The sequence below is a fragment of the Astatotilapia calliptera genome, chromosome 4 (assembly GCF_900246225.1).
Source record: "Astatotilapia calliptera chromosome 4, fAstCal1.2, whole genome shotgun sequence".
In the NCBI taxonomy this organism is placed as follows: Eukaryota; Metazoa; Chordata; class Actinopteri; order Cichliformes; family Cichlidae; genus Astatotilapia; species Astatotilapia calliptera.
The window spans coordinates 19,921,620-19,943,322 of NC_039305.1; the positions used below are offsets into that span (position 1 = coordinate 19,921,620).

A 21,703-nucleotide genomic window follows, 5' to 3' on the forward strand; every position below is an offset into this window, starting at 1 on the left:
TTAAATAGTCTGGTTGTGGCATGTATAGCTATTCTTATGTAAATTATAAATCTTTCACCTTTACCTGTATAGTGAATACAATTCTCCTGTATATGACAATCTTGGGTTTTAAGTGCTAATAACTATCTGTTATATATAAGATATAGTGCAAACTTTATCAATGGTCCTTCTCCTGTTTATATAACCTTACTTCTTTGAAAGCCAGGCAAATTCCTGTATTTGTATGTTTGTGTGGGCGAGCCAGGTTTCAGCAGAAGCACAGTATTATAATAGCATTTTGCATAAGGCTTTTTAGGGGAAATGACAACATGAAACATATGAAGGTCTTTTTTTTAGAGTAAATTCATTCGTTTCATTTTACCTTTGTTCATAACTTTGAATTATTTAACAGTAAAGTGTTTTAATTTGAAAGCTATAACCGGAGACTGTGTTTTTTCTTAATGTGAGTGACTTGACAGAGCTGATTGGGTTGTTTGCAGCAAAAGAGGAAGTTGCAATGGAGACCCTGAAACCTGCAAGCTAGCTTTATTCTTGAGCCGCCCTAAGCACCGAGAAGGGGAATGACAGGAACGGTCGCTGATAGCATTTTATAATTATTGTTGTTGCGGATTTGTAAACGTTTTTGTTTGTGCGTTTTTAAAGCCCGCTTTGACTTTAGAAATCGAGACTGTCGTGTCCGGACACAGGAGCATGTCTGCGGTTGACAGTTAGCGAACGAAAATTATTCCTTCATCCTTCTAGAAAAGCTAACTGGCTAGCCATCCGCTGCAGCGTTAGCAACTGGGTAATTTAGCATCAAAATGCCTGACACAAAACGCTAATTAAAGCTGCACACTTACGTGGTGTCGGCTAGATGCTGACAAAACTATATTTCTGTATTCAACCTAACGGTGGAATTAGCGTTGAGCTGCAATGCGGCTAGCCTCTGGGCTCGGCATAGCTAATTTAATGTCAAGTCTTTATGCCTGGTAGTCGAAAACCGCTTTATTCGAGCAAGGGTAAAAAAAAAAATATATATATATATATACATTCAAAGCACAGTCAGCGAGGCCAGCCTTTGCTAGCTAGTTTTATGTAGATATCAGTTTAAGCAGTCGAGCTGAGCATGATGATAACCCTTTGCGGTTACGTTAGCCAGCAGTACCATAGCTAATGTTAGCCGCACGATTGGCTAACTGGGTAACTAATGTTGGCTTATTACTGTAATTAACCAGCGACTAAGTCAACTGAAGACAGCATCCGAGCCAGCTAAACATGGTAAGTATAATTTAAACTCTGGTATTTATCCAGTTGTTCATCTTTCTTCCTCCCTTCCTGCTGAGGGCTAACGCAATGGATAAGCTTAACTCTTTATTCTACTTCTGAATATAAAGATCTGTCATTAGTGAAGATAAATACATTAGCATACAACTGGCAGCGTATGGGGATACGTTGTATGCACTTATACCTGTATACCTTTTTTGTTATCTAACGGTTCTGAGGCCAGGTATTTCACAGGATGTGACAGCTCTTAAAGCCATTTTACGGCACAGGACGCCCATCTTGCAAAACCGAATATTTTGTTTGACTAGTGTTGAGTCTCGGCAAGTTGTGGCTTATTTGTGGAATTCAGACTTGCCTGGCATAGGGGCTAAAATCTCGATATGCTATCTTGCGTTCGGTAGGCAAGGCCCAACTTCATCCACATGAGAAAACAAGGGTAGTGCCAAACTATATTACGATTAAGCCTGTGCTGTTGCCTTTTATAACTAAGTGCTTTAACCAAACAGCAAGCTGGTGTAATAATTGGCTATAAGAACAAGATACTTGTATGCCAGTGTATTGTTCTCTTTACTATGTGTGAACATGTGTATGAGGACTCTCTTTCTGTATTTAAGCACGATTGAGTGGTTATACCACGATTGTACACAAAAAACAAAGGAATTCCTCTAAAGACTTAGTGATTCTATGCTCTATATGGTGATGGATCGCTCATGTTGTTTGTACTTTACTTTCTATTACCTATTAGGCTTCAGAGGAGGCATCGCTGCGCGCACTAGAGGGCCTGATGACGGAGTTCTTTCATAGCTGCACAACTAATGAGCGAAAAAGAGAAATCGGTAAGTAAGGTCTTGCAAAACAGTACACTTAAGAAGTATGACCATGATGCAGTATTTTAAGGTTCCCATCAGGCTGGTCTGAAATGGAAATGACACAGAGCAGTGTAAGAATGTGTAATTGAGGGTTAATGTGTCTACCCCATAATCATCCACAGTAATGTACAAACGTTTCATGCACGTTGACCACTCCTCCTCATTTCCTGTGTGATTACCTGTTTTTGCTCTTGAATAAATTCAAAATATCTACAGTAATTAAAGAAGAGCTAAAAATGTTTAATTAAATATGGAAAAAGGAACCTAATCAATGCATTTCTTGGTGAATGTTGGTCTGTCATTCATATCTGTGGATAGGTTGACCACAATGTGCTCATGTTGTGCGAGGCTAGTTGACTCTTAACCTTAAACATTTCTAATCGGTACCAGCCCTTGCTAATTGTTACCAGAAGTACTATACCATTTCTATACCATTTAAAATGTCTCATAGCACATGCATTAACTTTAAAATTGTTATGTGCTTTATTAAAGGGAAACCTTTGTAGAGCTCAGTTCTTGGTTTAAAAAAAAAAAAAAGAAAGCTAAAGGAGCCTTTGTCTTTTGATGTAGATGAACGGTAGAGTTTCCTCTATGTGAAACTCTCTTGCCCTTATCCTTAAAATTCTTAAACGATAGTATATTTCTGCTTTGAATAGTCTGGATCTATAAATACAGAGATACTGTTGAGTGTCAGGATCATGTTTAAGGTGGTCTAAAATTGTTTTGTTTCTATAAAAAACATTAATCTTTTGCATTCTTGGTTTTTTAAATCCACTTCCTGTGTTGTGACGCATTACTTTCAGTCTGATTGCTAGCGAGGTGCTAGTATTGAACTACTTCTGTGAGAGCTCATGCTTACTTCCTTTTTTCTGCAGAAGAGCTGCTGAATAACTTTGCACAGCAGACTGGAGCGTGGCGCCATTGCATGTTCTTCCTCTCCAATACTCGGAATGAGTATGTAATGATGTACAGTCTCACAGTATTTGAAGTAAGTCCTGTAGGTGGAAGATGCATGTTCTCAGTTCAAAGTACTAGCAAGAGCTTTCTCTCTTCTTCTTTTTTTTCAACATTTTGTTTTCAGATAATTTTAGATACTTAATAAATGCATACTGCAAGAAGAGGCGTATGTTAACAAGAATGTATTTCATGGCCTTTTCCTGTTTCCTCATTTTTTATAATTCTGCAAGTGAAGTTAGTTAAAAGTGTAGCAAATTTACCACAGAATGAAAGAATGAGCATAAAGTGCCCTTTAAAAACTGCCTTTAACTTAAAATGTATATCTGAAATGCTTAATTTTTTTTAACCTCATTATATTATGTTTCAGACTAATCTTAAATGGATTACATCTTTTATTTAATATAAAACCTTTACTGAAGTATTCCCTTTCTTGCATATGACATCCTACTTTTATCCGTGGGTTGTGGGGTTGTTGTACAGCTGATTGGGACTTGTGCCTTAATTCAACATAATTTAGAACTGAAAACATCAGCCTTGACTTTCTCACTATCTGTGGTGTATGTTAGAGTTAAAACCAAGCTATGAGATTTAGAGAATTTCCTGCAAGCTGTGATTCAAGTCTAGTGAGAGCTGGAGGGGGTTGCAATTAAAAGAAGAGATAAAAATACCTTAGTTTCATTCAGGAGTCAAGAGCACTGAAACCTCTGATTCTTAAGTGAAAGCTGTTAGGAACTACAACATTTTACCAGTCTATCACTAGAGTGGCCACTATTCCTCACTAAACGGCTGAGAATTTTCCCAATACACCTGAACAACTCAGAACACGGAAGCAAAATCCTGTGGTCTGATCCATTTGTTCCTAATTGCCTGTCCAGTTTATGGCTGCAATGAGATGAAGCCTGTCCAAGCTTTCATAAGACAAGACGCAGGGTACACCCTGGACAGGTCGCTGGTTCGTGGAACACAAAAAGTGTGTTTTGCCACACTGTGTGGAGGGAACCAAAGACAGGCAGCTGTTAGTAGCAGCAGCATGATGGGATGGTGTTTTTCTTAGATGGTGGATGGTCAGGAAGGTCAGATCGATGCTGGAAAATGATGAGCAGCCCTGTTCAGTGAAAGCCTTTTTTCCAGAGTGTAGTTGGCTTTCAGGCTGGTGATTTATAAATGTAATTGAGCAAGAGGGGAAAGAGCAGTAGCTTTGGGAAACATAGCAGACCTGAAAATCCTGCGCACTGATGCTCCCCATCATTGGTTCAACAATAAAAATTCCTCCAATAACGAAAGAAATGTTTTAAAATGTAAAAGGCTTGCAGGATCTTCCCCAAGACGATTTGAGATACTATACCTGGCAAAGGTGCTTTACCCAAGTGAAGGGTCCTTCCAATAAATTGACAAATATTTTTCCTTGGTCATTGTGGAGTTCTGTGCACAGATTGGGTGGGGAAAAAATAATCCCTTATAAAATGGGCCTAAGACATTGTGGAAGTGCACTGCATATGTTTGTATAAATGTTTTTGTCATCTGTACACATGTTTTACAGTTGATTGCTAATTGTAATTTTCAGAACCTGGTAAACAAGATGTGGATTGGAGTTGCTTCCCAGGACAAGATGGAGATTCGCAGCTGTCTTCCCAAACTCCTCCTTGCTCAGCACAAATCTGTGCCCTATTTTATCCGTAATAAGCTTTGTAAAGTCATTGTAGACATTGGTCGCCAGGATTGGCCGATGTTCTACCACGATTTCTTTACAAACACCCTTCAGGTAAGGAGTAACCCTTGAAGCTGTTTTTCTGACCTGAGTGGTGTCTGTCATATTTTAGGCCTGTTTAGTGAACAAAATGATTTGGTTTGCAACAAAAGTTAGTGAGGGTGGTCTCTCAATATCAAACCACATCTTTGATACTGATGAAGTGTCAAAACTTGTCATTATCGGTACAGGGGAGGTCATCTTTATTGGTGGAAGGGTTAAGTAATGAAATGAAGCTGATGAAGACACAAAAGTTGCATTATAAAACCAGAGCTTCTGTTGCATGGAACATATATATGTTCTTGTGTAATTTGAAGTAGTCCTAAAAAATATCCCGTCTCTGTTCTTCCCTTCTGGTCACATTTATTCCAATTTCCTTTGAGGTTGTCTTTTGTTTTTCTTTTTTTTGTTGTTGTTGTTGTGTTTTTAATCAATTTGCTGTACTTATGTCAGCATTTTAAGTTTGCACAAAGATGTTTTGAGGAAGTGGCACAGTCTTAAATAGAGAAGTTCAGTTATAATCCAAGAAAAATACATTTTTGTTTTAATCTCATGAAATATCTGAAATAAACCCAAATGATTTCTGCATTAAGTTGTTCATTCAGAGTGGTAAGCCACATGAACTAGAGCTTGATATCATCTTGTCTCGTGGTGTGTTTTGCTAATCAATGCCTCCTTAAACAGCCAAACTTAGTATGTGTAATGCATTTGTTCTGTAAAGGGAAATTACATTCAATAAAGGTCCTTTTGTTTTATTCTAAAACAGCTGTGTTAGGCTTTAAGTGTACACAACGAAATAACCTGATCTGTTAACCAACTTCTATAAAGTCTGTCAGCAGGCTTTTAACCAAACAGCTTGGAAAGTATTTTGGAGAATTAGGTAGGTCACTAGGTAGTTGATAAAATTAACTTTTTGAACTGTGTGTGTGTGTCCATCAATCTCCTGTCTATAGTTGATCCAGTCCCCGGCTCTGGCTCCACTGGGGTTGGTTATGTTAAAAACCACATCAGAAGAGCTTGCATGTCCTAGGGAAGACCTGAGTGTTGCCAGGAAAGAGGAGCTCCGCAAACTGCTGCTGGAGCAGGTGCCAACAGTGCTTGGACTGTTGACCGGTGAGGACAACCTTTAATGCTTTGTGAACTCTTAGTACTACTTAACAGGGGTCTCTCCCTGTCCCCCTGCAACAAATTAATATTTGTTTTGTTTTTTTGGAAGATTCAGAGGTGTCCCTATGTTCTAGCAAACAGACAGTTTCGCAGCATTTTTGAGGGATCTTAATATGCCACGTTTCAAAGGATGGAAAGGACAGTAGTAAATGCAGGTGTACTGTTAAGAGTAAAGTACTACTATATAAAAAATATAATAAGGTTTGCTAACTTTATTTAGGATCAAATATGACAAATCAGACATCTTTCAGTATGTGTTAGTAACTGGGTACTTGTTTTCAGGAATTCTGGAGACATACTGGGACAAGCACAGTGTCATAGCTTCTACACCGCCTCCCTCACCCACCTCAGGGGAAAGCAGTGAGTGAATTGTCCCTTTCAATGGTTAAAATGGGAAAGACTTAAAATTGTGAAACAGGAGTTTGTTTCTTCTTTATTAACCATAACATTTTGTGTTTTTGAATCAGTGGAATTGCTGGGCAGCTTGTTTCAAGGTAGCCAGTACTCAAAACTGCTTTGTCAGCCCATGGCAGCATTGGACAATGAGAGTCATCAGCTCTGTTGCCTTGTTTTGGAGTGCTTGGCCCACCTGTTCAGCTGGATCCCTTTGTCTACAAGTATTACGCCCACCTTGTTGGCATCCATTTTCCATTTTGCACGATTTGGCTGTGATCTTCGGCCAAAGGCCAAGACAGACTCCTTCATTTCTTCCAACTCCTCCTCCTCAAATGGACAGCTTAATCCTGGGACAATGCCACCAACATCAAATGGAGGAGAGCTAAACGGACAGCAAAACGAGGCTAACAAGGTGGACCGGGCCCGGCTTGGTTTACTTTCCATGACCTGTGTCAATGAACTGGTGTCAAAGAACTGCGTGCCAATGGATTTTGAGGAGTACTTGCTGCGAATGTTCCAGCAGACCTTCTTTCTTCTTCAAAGGCTGACACGAGAAAATAATGCTCATACAATCAAGAGCCGCTTACAGGAACTTGATGAGAGGTATGGCTCAATTCTTAATTTGACCAGAGCATTGGTGCATGAGCAAACTCACTCTGTACAGCCATTTACTTACCCTATGACACAGGTATCAGCGGCATTCTCCCTCCATGTTATGTCATTGCCACTTACCAATTGGTATTTTGGTCGCACCCCACAATATGACACTATCACATAACTTTACTTGCAATAGTATTGCATTGGCCAATATTGTTATTTATTACCTTTTTTCAACTTCATTATGTCCTCAGAGTTAACTTTGTCAATACCCAATCAGGAAGAAGTTATCTTACTTTTTTATGAGATTGTCAGTCATACCAACACTGTCACTAAAACCTGCCATAAAAGATGGGAGTCAGTCTGCAATTGAGTGGGGTCAAGTTGGCAATTATGTGCAATCTGTTTCTGATAATACAGCAATTAACTGTGATAAATCATTGAAAATCGTGTATCTGTTGTTGTTTTCATAGACAGAAAATTCCTAATTAACCTTTAAATTTGCATTTAGCAACCTTTGTGTTTCATGGTTTTTAACTAGAATGCAACCAGCTGGCAGCCAGAGTTGTTCTTATTGACATGGACTCAGACTGATGATAATATGTTGGCAGTCTGCACCACAAGTTTCAGATGGGTTGCAGAATATGAAGAGATTGAGTACAAAGACCAGTCAGCTATTTTAAGTTGTTTGTTTTTTTTCCCTTTTTTGTCTGTCCTATTTTTATGTATTGATTTTTTGGGGGGGGGTTTCTGCCATCCCTATTGGTCTTTGTTAAGAATGTTTCCTTGTTTTTTTTTCTAAGAATGTTTCCTTTTGCAAATATCTATTAGTTTCTTATAGGGCTGTTCGATATAACGATGTATATCGGATGACGATATAAAAACATCTATCGTTTCATTTTACGCTATCGTTTGTTTCGTGGTGTCGCAAAATAAACTGTTTACGGTAATATTTTTTTCACCGTTTTGATGGTCACTGTAGTGGCTATATTAATTTCTTAAAGTTCTCTCTTTCTCTTATATTTAATATAACCACACTATGGACCGACAAACGCCTGTTTTTATGCGTTGTGGTTAGCAACAACGACAGTAACAGCATCGCGTGTCCGCTTGTTTATGTTCCACAAATCTTTCACAATAAAGCTCAAGATCCTGTTGAGACTTTTCAAAATAAACTGAATCACGTGAAAGAGCTTTAAAAAAAAGAGCCGTCAGGTGCTAAAAAATAAACCTTAGACTCAAACGTTAGAACAGGCTTTTCCCCGCAGCACGCCATGTAATAAATACTCACAAAGAAAACGGCAGCCTTTACAACTTATGTCTAAAAATGTATCGTTTCATACATCGGTTAAAACACTCGACTCCAGCTACATGACGCGCAGCTGGAAACACTTCCCGCAAGTCGAGCTGCCCGAGATTCACAGAATTTACAGAAAATGTTACATTTTTGTGATTTATATCATTATCGGGACGATAGAATTCTTATATCGGGATATGAGATTTTGGTCATATCGCACAGCCCTAGTTTCTTATGTAATATATATATTTATTTAAATAGGCTGCTTGCAGGATGATAAGTTGTATATATTTTATTTTGAAGATTATACTAGATGTAGTCATTTTTACCTGTGTCTCTTTCATTAAGCTTTTTTAAGACACATCTGTGACATTGTAAATTTTCATGAGTGGTCAGACACATGCGCCACATTGTTATGCCCTTAAACATTGCATCTGCAGGATTATGAAACATTATGATCAAGTTACATGCTGCACTTAATCTGATAAGTAATAATATTGTTGACCATTTAGACCAAATATATTTTGTATTTAATATTTCATGTTTTAAATGTAAGATGTATGTCCCGACTTTTTGCTTCAGTTATTCCTTTCTTATCTTGCAGTTACCTGGAAAAGTTTACAGACTTCCTGCGTCTGTTTGTCAGTGTTCACTTGAGGCGAATTGAGTCAAGTCCTCAGTTTCCTATTGTAGAGTTTCTTGCCCTGCTTTTCAAGTACACTTTCAACCAGGTAATGATTACCTTTTCCACGTTCATGCAATGCAGCTAAAGATTCTATGTAAACTTCCTTCTCATGCACATTTTTTTTTTTTTTTAAGCCCACCCATGAAGGCTATTTTGCCTGTTTGGACATTTGGAGTGTGTTTTTGGATTTTTTAACAACGAAAATCAAAAGCAGGCTACCAGACAGAGAAAGTGTCCTGAATAGGTAAGACGCTCAAGAGATATTTACAGAAACACTCAAAGAACTAAAGTTGATTTAATGATTTCCTATTTTGTCATTCATTCTTGAGTGTGAAGTTGCTGTTGTGTAATGTATTCATGTGCCAACTGGGCAGGTACAAAGATGCCTTAGGTCTTCTGTTAAGGGAAGTTCTGAATCGCATACAGTTCAGATGCAATCAAGCCCAGTTAGAAGAGCTGGACGACGAGACTCTGGATGATGATGTAAGAACATTTAATAATGTAAAATTATTACAAATATCATCTGCACTGTTTCATATTATCTGTCTATCTTGTAGCCACATGAAGCATTAAATTTGCTTTAAGCATAAGTACAGACTAAAGAAATGGTTTTATCTTCAGTGTCTGACTACTCTGCTTCATTTTGTAACCATAGCAACAGACTGAGTGGCAAAGGTACCTGCGTCAGAGTCTGGAGGTGGTTGCCAAGGTGATGGAGCTGCTCCCATCCTATGCATTCTCTACTTTGGTAAGAAATCACTGTTGGTGTCACCTTTTGTATTTTGTAAGGCAGTTTAGAGACGTTTTAAATAGACCAGATCAGAGCTTTATTATTTTTAGATTTGGAAAATCTAGTAGCAGAAATGCTCATAACCTCATGATGACCCATTTATCAGCACAGTGTAGTTTCCTTAAACAGTGAAATCACTTGACAATGATGGCATGAAGTATTTTCTGTTCTGCATTGTAAATTTTGTTGTAAAGGAGTACATTAATAGGTTAAACTGTCATCAAATACACACCAAGGTGTCTTAAGCCTCATTAGTACCTGCTCGGATTGACTCGCCATGGTTTTCAGGGTTTTCCATTAGGTCATAATGTAGTAGTGTAATAGTGTCATAATAGTACCTAAAATGTGACGTTGTCAGACTGCATGCCACCGATTGGCTGGTAGTAGCATCACTCGATGAGTCATGAGAATATCTCATTCACGAAAACCAATACCACCATCATTTCAAAGAAGATAATTGTGGCTTTATTATACTTATTTATAACTCTTTTTATAAAACTGAATTAAATTTTATTTTGAACTTGCTGCCTTAAAATTGAGTAGGTCTTTTAGTAATGATTTAAGTTGCCTGTGAGTTCTGAGGTTATAATAATGTGGGGGTGTTAGTACATGTAACAATTTCCTCCTTATTCTTCTTTTTGCTCTAAAGTTTCCAGTTCTTCAAGAAAATTTGGACGTATACCTCGGTTTACAGCAGTTTATTGTGACTACTGGCACAAGTAAGTACAATTTATTGATGGGGGAAAAAAACATTGCTTTTATGTCGACTCAAAAATGACATCACTTCTGTAGATTAAAATATTAGATCGATCCTGTAACATTTGTTTTCTTGTCTCTTTGTTGTTTTTATCTAGGTCGACGGCTAAATATCACTGCTGAGAACGACTGTCGCCGACTTCACTGTTCTCTCAGGGACCTCAGCTCCCTACTTCAGGCTGTTGGACGCTTGGCTGAGTATTTCATTGGAGATATTTTTGCTGCACGTTTCAGTGACGCCCTGGCTGTGGTAGAGAGGTAAGCGTGTATTACAAATCAAGGTCAACATAGCCAGACTTTGTTTGCTTTTAGTTGGTTCAACAAAACCTCAAACTCCAGTTTGAGTTAATGATTATCAACTTTCTGTTAAGCTTGGCTTTCTGCTTCAGATTCTGTGCACGCTCAGATTAAAAAGGGTGATTTAACACATCATATTACAGTTCTTCAGCAAAAAAAAAAAGAAGTTCCCTTTTAGTTCTGCTTACTCCAATCAGAGATGTTATCAATCAAGATGATTAAAAATGTATAAAGAACATAAATAATATAACAGTACAATGAATCAGTGTTGCGAATAAGACGATAGATCCACCTTAAACTGGATACATTTAAATATTAAAGGGTTTAAAGAAAGCTTTAATGCGTTATAGCTTAACTAGCAAAAGTTCATATGTAGCCTCCTAACTTTAATCTTTCTTCATAGCAAACCCCTCCGAATCCTATGTTTGTATTTAAAAATGTACGCTGTTAGTGTTGCAGACTTTTGTCGCCAGCATTACAAAATCTTATCTTGACATTGCCTTCTCTTTTTTGTGTGTGTGATTTATTTAAGTTGCTCTTTGGTTGTATGAATTCTGAGTTCTTCATATTTTAACTGATGGTTTTAAGGAATGAGTAAAATATCAAAAAGGAACATTTGCCTCTTTTTTAAGATTGGTTGAAGTGACTTGTTATGGCTCCCAGACCAGCCTCTATGACCTGGAGACTGCTGTGCCTTCTGTGCTCAAACCAGACCTCATTGATGTGTGAGTATCATGTTTAAAGGAACATTGAACAGTAAAATTTTATATGTGATCAAACCATTAGAAATGAAAGACTCATGGAGTCAAAGACAGTGTCATGCAAAAGAGAACAGGGAGCTGAGCGTGTGAATAGCTATCGGGTTTGTGTGAAATGTTGTGGACACTGGACAGCCGCCCTTGCTGCACAGTTGCCTTGCATTCAGAGCAACCTCATGTTTTACATAATAAAATGACAGAATATTTTTACTCTGGCTTCAGTGTTTTATGTTCAGAAGATATGAGTTTTTGTGTGCCAAATACAATTAATGCTACCACGAACATGGCTTTAGACATGTCAAAGTTACACAAATTAGCAAATTAGGTAAGCAGTATAAGTAAGAAATGTGTTTTAACTGTGTGCGTATGTGGTTTCATTTGTTACAGACATGCACAGGCTCTTGCTGCTTTGCAAGCTTATTCTCACTGGCTTGCACAGTTTTACAGTGAAGTCCACAGTCAAAACCAGAGCCAGTTCATCAACCTCATTAAGTCTGCCATCGACGCCAGTAGCCCGCTCATCACAACCAAGGTAGCTTCAATGTCAAGCATATTACAAATCCAGCCTTAACTAATCAGCTATTTATATTTAGAAAATTTTTTTAGAAAGAATTTGTGCAGAATCTTTGACTTAAGTAAACCTGTGTTTATAAGAAACTGCATGTCACAGACACAGTAAGTTTCATGTTGCAACAGTGGTTTAAAAATTAAGGAAGAAGTATAATTTAGAAACTGTTAACCAAAGCTTGAAACATGCAGTCCATGTTCACAGTTTTTATATATCAGAATCATCAGAATCAGAATACTTTATTGATCCCTGGGGGAAATTTTTTTTTGTTACAGTGCTCCATTTTAAACCAACATTAAGACAAGACAGACAATACACTAACTAAGAATAGTACAATATATACATATACATACATACATACATACATACATACATAAGTCACTCATAAATAAATAGTTGGAAAAGAAACATGTGTAGTTGTAGCAGCAAACAGTGTGTTAAGTGGATGCGTTGTACAGGGAGATGGCCACAGGCAGGAATGATTTCCTGTGTCGTTCAGTGGTGCTTTTCGGTAATCTCAGTCTCTCACTGAACGAGCTCCTGTGACTGACCAACATGTCATGGAGTGGGTGGGAGGTGTTATCCAACATTGTCTTTATCTTGGACAGCATCCGCCTCTCCGACACCACCTTGAGGGAGTCCAGCTCCATCCCCACAACATTGCTGGCCTTACGGATCAGTTTATTAAGTCTGTTGGCATCTGCGACCCTCAGCCTGCTCCCCCAGCATGCAACAGCATAGAGGATCGCACTGGCCACAACAGACTCATAGAAAATCCTCAGCATTTTCTGGCAGATGTTGAAGGACCTCAGTCGCCTCAAAAAATAGAGACGACTCTGGCCCTTCCTGTAAAGTGCTGTGGTGTTTTTAGCCCAGTCCAGTTTATTGTCAATGTGTACTCCAAGGTATTTATAGTCCTCCACAATGTCAACACTGACCCCCTGAATTGAAACAGGGGTCAAGTGTTTCCTGGTCTTCCTGAAGTCCACGATCAGTTCCTTGGTCTTTGCCACGTTGAGCTGCAGATGATTCTGCTCACACCACGTAACAAAGGAGTCGACCACAGCCCGGTACTCTGTCTCATCATCCCTGCTGATGCATCCAACCACCGCAGAGTCATCAGAAAACTTCTGAAGATGGCAGGTCTCTGTGCAGTGGCTGAAGTCTGTGGTGTAGAGGGTGAAGAGGAAGGGGGAGAGGACAGTCCCCTGTGGTGCCCCTGTGTTGCTAATCACCTTGTCAGACACACACTGTGGGAGACGTACATATTGTGGTCTTCCTGTCAGGTAATCAACAATCCAGGACACCAGAGAAGCATCCACCTGCATCGCTGCTAACTTATCACCCAGGAGGGTCAGCCTGATGGTGTTGAAAGCACTGGAAAAGTCAAAAAACATGACCCTCACAGTGCTCGCCGGCTGGTCCAGATGGGTGTAGACACGATTGAGCAGGTAGATGATGGCGTCCTCAGTTCCGAGACGAGGCTGATAAGCGAACTGAAGGGGATCCAGGTGTGGTCTTACTATGGGTCGCAGCTGGTCCAGGATGAGCCTTTCCAGGGTCTTCATGATGTGGGAGGTCAATGCCACGGGCCTGTAATCCTGGGGGCCACTGGGACGTGGCGTCTTTGGTACAGGGACGAGGCATGATGTCTTTAAGTTGATCTGAAACATCTGATCCATACAGTTTATCTTGCCCTAGCTTGTATTTATAACAAAATGTTGCAAATTTAAAAAGCTATAAAATATATTTTTCCACTTCTAGTCTGTTTAAAAATTTTTACACTTAAATGTTCAGGTACCTGAAAAGTTGATGCTGTCAGCGTGCCATCTGATGGTCTCCATAACCTCTACAGTGAGGCCTGTGTTCTTGGTCACTTTGCCAGCTGTTCAAAACATCTTCAACCTGATTACTACACAAAATCAGACACGCAGACTTCCCCAGGAGGTAAATAGTGTACTTTTATTTTCCATCAATCATTATATAGTATCACGTTTCAATCACAGCATAACAATGTGAATATGTACATTTGTTTAAAATTTTGTCGCCAATTTAAATTTTCTGTGTGACCTTGAACATGAAGTAAATGAAGTAATCTTCTCGTACAGGCTCACATGTTGGTGTGTAGGGCTTTATCCAATATGCTGCTGCTTCCTTGGCCAAATTTACCAGAGAGTGAACAACAGTGGCAGACACGCTCAAGCAACCACGCCAGCCTGCTGGCTGCGCTCACTCGAGAATATCGTATCTTAAGAGGCACAGTGAACATTACTTCACGGCAGCCTGGCCTGAATGACAGTCAGTATTTACTTAGGTTTCGTAACTCCTTATCTCTTTTAATTTTATTATGCTGAGTCACTTTTTGTCCACCTAATTATGTTTTCTCTCGTGTAGTCAAAGCAGTCATACAGCAGACTCTGCCTGTGCTCAGAGACATAGTGGACAGTGTCTCCAGTGAATCCACCAAGTCACGTCAGATCTGTTATCAGAGTCTTCAGGAGTCTGTCCAAGTGTCCCTCACCCATTTTCCAGTGTTTATTCAGCAGCCAGGTCAGTTTAATATCTGTGGTTTGGGTCATTCTCAGTCTTAATGCCACAGCACATTCACAAGTTTTTGAACTTTTTCCTTCCAAACACCTTTTAATCAGCATATGGTGCTAAGATGCAGTATTTCCTTCTTTTTTGCTTTTACAGATTAATTTGTATTCTACTGCTGACACTAATTTTCTATAAAATATGTTCATTTCACCACATGATAGCCAACAGCCAGTACTGAGATTAAAAACACAGTCCAAATCAAAAATGGACTTTAATTAAGCTTGTGGCTTTTTTTTTCATGGTTTTGATCGCCTTTTTAAATTTAAATACTTAATCTAAAATATTTATGATGATTTCAAACATAATTACAAAATTAAGAAATCTTTTATACATTCACTCAGGCTATTATCTCAACCCAGCCCATCTTTAATGGTCCACTTTTGCCTCTTTTCTGCTGGCACTCGACGTTTTTTTTGGGTTTTTTTGCCGTTTTCCATTACAATTGAGTATCACATCAGTGTGGGTGGGATCATAGCAACATGGCCCAGAAGTCCCATAATTGTGACACAAACGCAACACAACAATGGATGACATCAAGGCGATGGTATGCCTGCTGCTAAAGCTGGGCAGACACTGTGCGATATTTTTTATTTTATTTTATTTATTTTTTTATTTTTTTATTTTTTTATTTTTTTTTATTTTTTATTTTTTTTCAGTCGCGTTATTCAGCTTCTGCTCAAACTGCACAATTGACTCGCAGGGGTTAGAAGTTCGTAGGTCACGATGCAGGGTCTCGCACTATACGGCCCGATGCTCTGGTGCGACCCGAGTGCTCACACTGTGCGTCCATAAAATGAAGGTTATAACAGAAATTCTGTCGCTCGCTCTCCCTCTCTGTCTTTCACTCACACAGACACGCACACCACCACCATCAACTTTGCTAAATTGCTAATGAAAAACATTGATCCGGCAGCTGTGATTGAACAGCAGTGTAGATCCAACTGTTACACCCTGGCCTGGGCAACCGGCGTGCAACACAGGAAAAATAAAAATAAGGGAAAAAGGCCCCCAAGCTCACTGCTCTTAAGGAGGGCGAACCCATAAAAAAAGACTAATATGGGCTTACACAAAAAAAAAAAAATCCCAAACGAAAGTATCGACAGCTATTTTCTTTAAAGCAAAATACGATATTTATTTACATCAAAACACCAAACTATTTACAACGAGGGGAAGGTCGCGACTATGACACACTGAAACACAGGGTTTAAATACCTAGAGGGAGTAATCAGGAAATGGACAACAAGAGGGAAACACAGCTGGGGCAACTCAGAACTGACGAGACAGGGAAACGTAAACTGAACACACTAAGATAACACAGACTTTCAAAGTAAAACAGGAAACACATAACAGTTACGCCAAAACAAAACGCCTAAAACAATACACTGCCAAACCCCAAATCGTAACACAACTATTTTCACGGTTGTTGTGGTCGTGATAATTTTGTGAGGCCACATCGAAAAGGCTCGGATGAGCTTGCCATAGTTCTACACTGCTGTGCTACTCCGTCTTTTTCGCTGACATTTGTGTTTGCACGTGCGCAGTGTGAGAAGCTGCGGTGACACCCTCACGACCAAGCGATTGATGATCAGGAGCTGGTCGTGAGGTGTTAATCGCTTCTCGTTACCCCACGTGTACTACACAATGCACAACACACGATGAAGGTCAAAATCAGGCCGATCGCCAAAAAGGTCGCACGACTCAAAAATCTGCTCAAAATGGGCCAAAAATCGCACAGTGTAAACCCAGCATAAGGAGTCACTCTCGTGACTCGGCAACATCACTCCCTGGCCAGTCAGTGGCATGCAGGCTGTTGACGTCACATTTTCTAATCAAGTCAACTCCCTTAGCACCTCGGCTGAGTAAGTACTGAAAAAGTACCAGGCACCTACCATCTAATGGAAAACCCTAATAACTAAGTCGAGCCGAGTAGGCACTAGTGGAAAAAAAGGCTTTGGTGGCCACAGCATAGACTTTTGTTGTCACTGATCTAGAATTTCAGCTTGATTCACTCACATATATTTAAAGTCCACAGTAAAGCTGATTACTATGAATACTGCAGAAGATGTTTTATCTAACTTTAACCACTGCATGCAAGATAATTTCATGTAACACCATACCAGATCCACATGTTAGGTAATCGCTTCAGTTTTGTTAATTGTCACTTCTCTTTCGTAGATGTGACAGATGAGATGTTGGCCTTCTTCTTGACGTTGTTCCAGGCGTTACGAGTCCAGATGGGTGTTGCTTTCACAGGACAGATCATCCACACATTTCTTAGCATGTTCACCAGGTTAAAAAAAGCTTCTAGCTCAAGACGTCATGTCAAACAATAGCCACCTGTTGCAGTCACATTTATCTTACGTCATCTTAACACTGAGTAACTTCTGTTGTTTTCATTTGCTCTAGGGAGCAGCTGGCAGCCAGTATTTTGCATGAGGGCAGTGCAGGGTGTAGGGTGGTGCAGAAGTTCCTGAAAATCCTACAGGTGGTGGTGCAAGAGCCCGGTCAAGCTTTTAAGCCCTTCCTACCCAGCATCCTTTCTTTGTGCATGGAGCAGGTCTACCCAGTTGTGGCAGAGGTCAGTTGCATCACTGTTTTGTTTGACTTGTGGGTATGCTCTAAAATGTCATCTGTGATATCACTTCTTTTTTAAGAAATTACACATACTGTACCTTACTAAAATATGAATGGATGAATCTCTGGTTTGTTTGACAGCGATCCTCTCCAGACATCAAGGCCGAGATGTTTGAGTTGCTATACCAAATACTTCACCAAAACTGGAGGTACTTCTTTAAAACTTCAGTCTTAACAAGTGTCCAAAGAGGAGATTCAGAAGACACAATGGAAAATGAAGCCCAGTTCACAGCTGCCATGCAGGTGCGTTCATGCATATAGAACAGCCCTAATCCTTGTAATGTGACGTTTAAAGAACTTATAATTGTAATGTCAGCTGTAGGAGAGGTGATTATTGATATTGTTGAATCTCGTCCCACTAAATTTCCTGACGTGTGCTGATATTTTCCAGGCTTTTGGACAGTCTTTCCTGCAGCCTGATATCCACATTTTCAAGCAGAATCTGTGCTATCTGGAGTCTCTCAACAGCAAGCACAAGTTATACCACAGAGTGAGTTCAACTTTGTCAGGATCGTTGATTTTTAGGAGCAAGGGCATAAACAAACCCGTTCTCTTTAAGTAGTCTGCCACAGTCTCAGGTTTTTAATGGTGCACCGATTTCACTTTTTGTGTATCTGCAAGTGCAGCATATTCATAATAATGTTAAACTAACTGTTAGAGCCATCAGTGTAAGTTCAGCTTTAGAATTGAAACTAGTGGTCTAAATACAATTTATTGGACTTGATACTGGACAGTAATTATTGCTGCTAGTCAAATGATCTATACAGTGGATACAAAAACATTGCAGATTCTACCTTCGGCCAAATAAGAGATTATACGTAACTAATGAAATGTGGCTCCTTATTTAACATGTAACATCCTGTTAATTCCAAAAGGTGGAACTAGTGCGCTCTATTTTTGTTTCTGTTTTAGATGTTAATAGTATGACAGTAATTTTTTTGGATCACAGTTTCTAATTTACAGAAATCTTAAGCCAAACCAACTGGCATTCCTTCTAACTAGTTAGTGTGACTCTAATAATAAGTAGGTTTAAATTAATTTAATGTATTTATTTTGATTATCTGTAATTAAAGCAGCAGTGAATGGGTCCCAACATCACAATTCTTGCACAGTGAAACTAAGGCAGCACACATTTCCCTCGTCCACATGTGTGAATTCTATAACACATACTAACGTTACTCTCATTTTCATTTTCGTTTTTTTTTTGTGTGTGTGTGTGTTTGTGGGTCTTTCAGAAGCTTTTCCGGACCTCAATGCTCTTCCACTTCATCAATGTGCTGCTGCAAGTCCTTCTCCACAAAAGTCACGACCTTCTTCAGGAGGAAATCACCCTCGCCATTTACAACATGGCCTCTGTTGACTTCGATGCCTTTTATTCGGCCTTCATGCCGGAATTCCTCAATGGCTGCCACGGTGTGGACAGCAGCCAACGAGCTGTTCTCGCACGTAATTTCAAGCTGGAACAGGTAAGTTCAGTGGCACTTTCTAAAAAAAAAATGCTGCACGTGTTGTTCTGTGGGCTTGCAAGTTATTGTCCCCCAATAGGTTAATATGGGTAAATATATCTCAGGGGCTGTTGGCACACACAGGAATTTCCACTTGTTGCACAAATAATTTGGCAACAATACTTAGATTGCTCCAACAGCTGTACATAGAAATCAAATTAGTCTTTTTTTTTTTTCTTTAGAACTGTAATAGCTTATCTGCTATTTGCTGCTACCCCATCTCCTTGCATTCTGTTAAACTTTGGCTGCACAGTAAATAATTAGTTAACATTATAAAAACACGCAGGTGTTTTAATTTGTCTGATAAGACCACTCCTCTGGACTGTTTTTGTTTTTTGTTTTGTTTTTTGGGTTGTTTTTCATGTGTGGATGTGCATAAATGACATTTTTCAGAGTTTCTGGTTGTGCAGGCAAAACTACTCCCTTATTTTTCTTCGAACTTACATGAGTTTGTAGCCCTCACATCAGTCACAGTGAACATCCGCCAACCTCTAAGTCTAACAAAGTAAATAAACACCCTTCGTGCTGCTGTATATTAATGTTGACATACTAGGTATAATGAGAGCCACCATAGTGGAGCCAGCCAACTTCCTGTTCATCCATTTCTACAAAAATTAGCTGAAGGTAGGGAAGCCAGTTCAGTCTGTGCGTGCATTTACCTAATGTCTGCTGATTGGTCTATTTAAACAAGACGTAGCCACTTGATGGCACCAGTTTCCACACATTAATTAAAAGCTAATAATCTTTAACTGTGTGTATAAGAAATAGCTTGTTGTGGTGGTCTCTGTGATGATGCACACTCTCAGCCTGCTGCTGCTATTTCATGCTTGAAATGGAATATTAATTCTGGACTACAGTATTCCCGCGCCACATTATGGTTCACCTTTCGTGGGCTCACTACATCAGTCTGTAAATTTATGTCACTCAAATTTAGCAGAATTTCACTTACTGTGTAAATCAAGGGAATACTGTATTTCAGCACCTCGTGTGAAACGAGGTGGTTTAGGGGGTGGGAGTTGTTGAGGTTTTGGGGAAAACCTATATATTATAGCTTCACTATTCTATCAGTCATGGCTGTATCTATTTACTGGACATGTTTTTGTGCATTTCTTTCATAAATTAATATTAGTGTCTGTTCCTTCTCCTCTTTCCTAAGGACCTGCCTTCGTTCACTCAAAGCGTTCAGCGGCTGGTGAACGATCTTCGCTACTACAGACTGTGCAACAGCAGCCTGCCCACTGGCACCATCAAGCTATAGCACGATGACTGTTTGAACCACTCCACATACCGTCAGGACTGCCTGTGCTGACCACTTTCCCCGACACTCCTCCAATTCAGCTGTGCTCCACCTTTTCAAAGTAATAGGATGGAGCAACACACATTGTTCGGTTAGGTAATTGGAGGTTGAGGATGCTGCTGATGTTTTTATTTGATTTCTACTGTAGAAGGTTGGCACATTATTATTTTTAAGGCAGTGCCCTCCTTGTGAATTGCCAATGAGTTTGGTGAGAAATGTAAACCTGGTCTGCATTTGGCTTTTGCCCAGACCTGGAGCAGTCTGAGCCAGGCCTTCTTTCCCACGCCTCTGCAACAAAGCTGGGCTGGGACAGAGCACTTTCAACTCATTTTGAGTTTTGTTTTAGTTTTCTTTAATGTCTGCTTTTATTCATTTTGCCTTTTTAATCTCCAAAGGAGAGAGACTCTCAACTTAAGATCTTTCATATCATTCCATTCTGAAAAGAGAAAACCTGCTTGAATAATAAAGTGCTTTTTTAATAAAACCTTTGGCTGGTCTCTGTGCCCTCTGCTGGTCATCTTATAGTATTCATAATGAGAATTTTTTTTATTAGAGATTATGTTTTCCTTTATTTCACTACAGTCATCTACTGTAGAATATGTTTTAGACTTTTTATTTATTTTTTGTTTATTTGTAATTGTCAGGGACCAAGCAGTAAAGCATAAAGGACACAGGTGGTTTTAATTCAACAAAGGGGTTTTATTGACCCAAAAATATGAAAACATATTTAACAAAGCCAAAACTTAAACAGGCAGACCAATAAAAGAGGTCAACTCAATAGACTAAACTCAAGATAATAATTAACAAAACCTCAAACAAACATATGATAAACTGACCTGCTGAAATGACACACAGGGGAACTTAAATACCGGTTTAGCTAAACCAAATGACACACACGGGGGAAAACAAGATGGCTGCCATATAACCAACTAATACAAAACACTGAAACAAACATGAAACACCCCCCAGGCAATGAAGCATGTGGTGCAATCCAATTAGGCTGTCAGTGGTACTTCAGGTCTGGCAGCCCTTTGCCACACCTTTTGCCAGACAGGAGAAGCCAACCCCCAGGTAACTCAAACAAAGAAAGATGTATTAATATAACATAAAACAGAACTTTGACCTTGCAAGGTTAATATGTGTGCACGCCATATAAACATTGGAAGGTGTGATGGAAAAATAAATACATTTAATAAAGAAACAATATTGAACAATAAATAGAATATTTTAAAGTAGTGACTGTAAATTAAACTAAAGTGAATCAACAGGTGGTGAGGTGTGGAGCTTACCATGTGTGGCATGCCATGACAGTAATATGCAAAAAATGTTCCCTTTCTGATCCACTGGATCAGGCAGAACATGTCTTAACTCTAAGAAAAAAACCAACAGAAGCCTTGAAACATGACATCACATAAAATCAATCACATGACAAATATGTGCAGACTCACATGTACAAGGTGGAAAAGAACAATGGTGCATTTTCATAAATTATGAAAAGATGTCACAAACTCAAGCAGCAAAG

General features: G+C 39.3%; 1 protein-coding gene across 1 annotated transcript; it reads left to right on the top strand.

The window, feature by feature from the left end:
- The first annotated feature begins 443 nt into the window (after nucleotides 1–443).
- On the top strand, nucleotides 444–20,665 carry xpo6 (exportin 6). Its single transcript, XM_026165324.1, has 25 exons — nucleotides 444–784; nucleotides 1,215–1,257; nucleotides 2,009–2,099; nucleotides 3,008–3,120; nucleotides 4,654–4,851; nucleotides 5,790–5,949; nucleotides 6,286–6,363; nucleotides 6,471–7,002; nucleotides 8,898–9,024; nucleotides 9,113–9,222; nucleotides 9,353–9,461; nucleotides 9,634–9,726; nucleotides 10,418–10,487; nucleotides 10,623–10,782; nucleotides 11,454–11,546; nucleotides 11,967–12,111; nucleotides 13,945–14,094; nucleotides 14,256–14,445; nucleotides 14,542–14,697; nucleotides 16,921–17,035; nucleotides 17,152–17,323; nucleotides 17,461–17,622; nucleotides 17,771–17,869; nucleotides 18,615–18,845; nucleotides 20,041–20,665. Exons 2-25 carry the CDS (start codon nucleotides 1,255–1,257, stop codon nucleotides 20,140–20,142), a joined length of 3,459 nt encoding a protein of 1,152 aa, XP_026021109.1. The 5' UTR covers nucleotides 444–784; nucleotides 1,215–1,254; the 3' UTR covers nucleotides 20,143–20,665.
- Nucleotides 20,666–21,703: the final 1,038 nt, after the last annotated feature.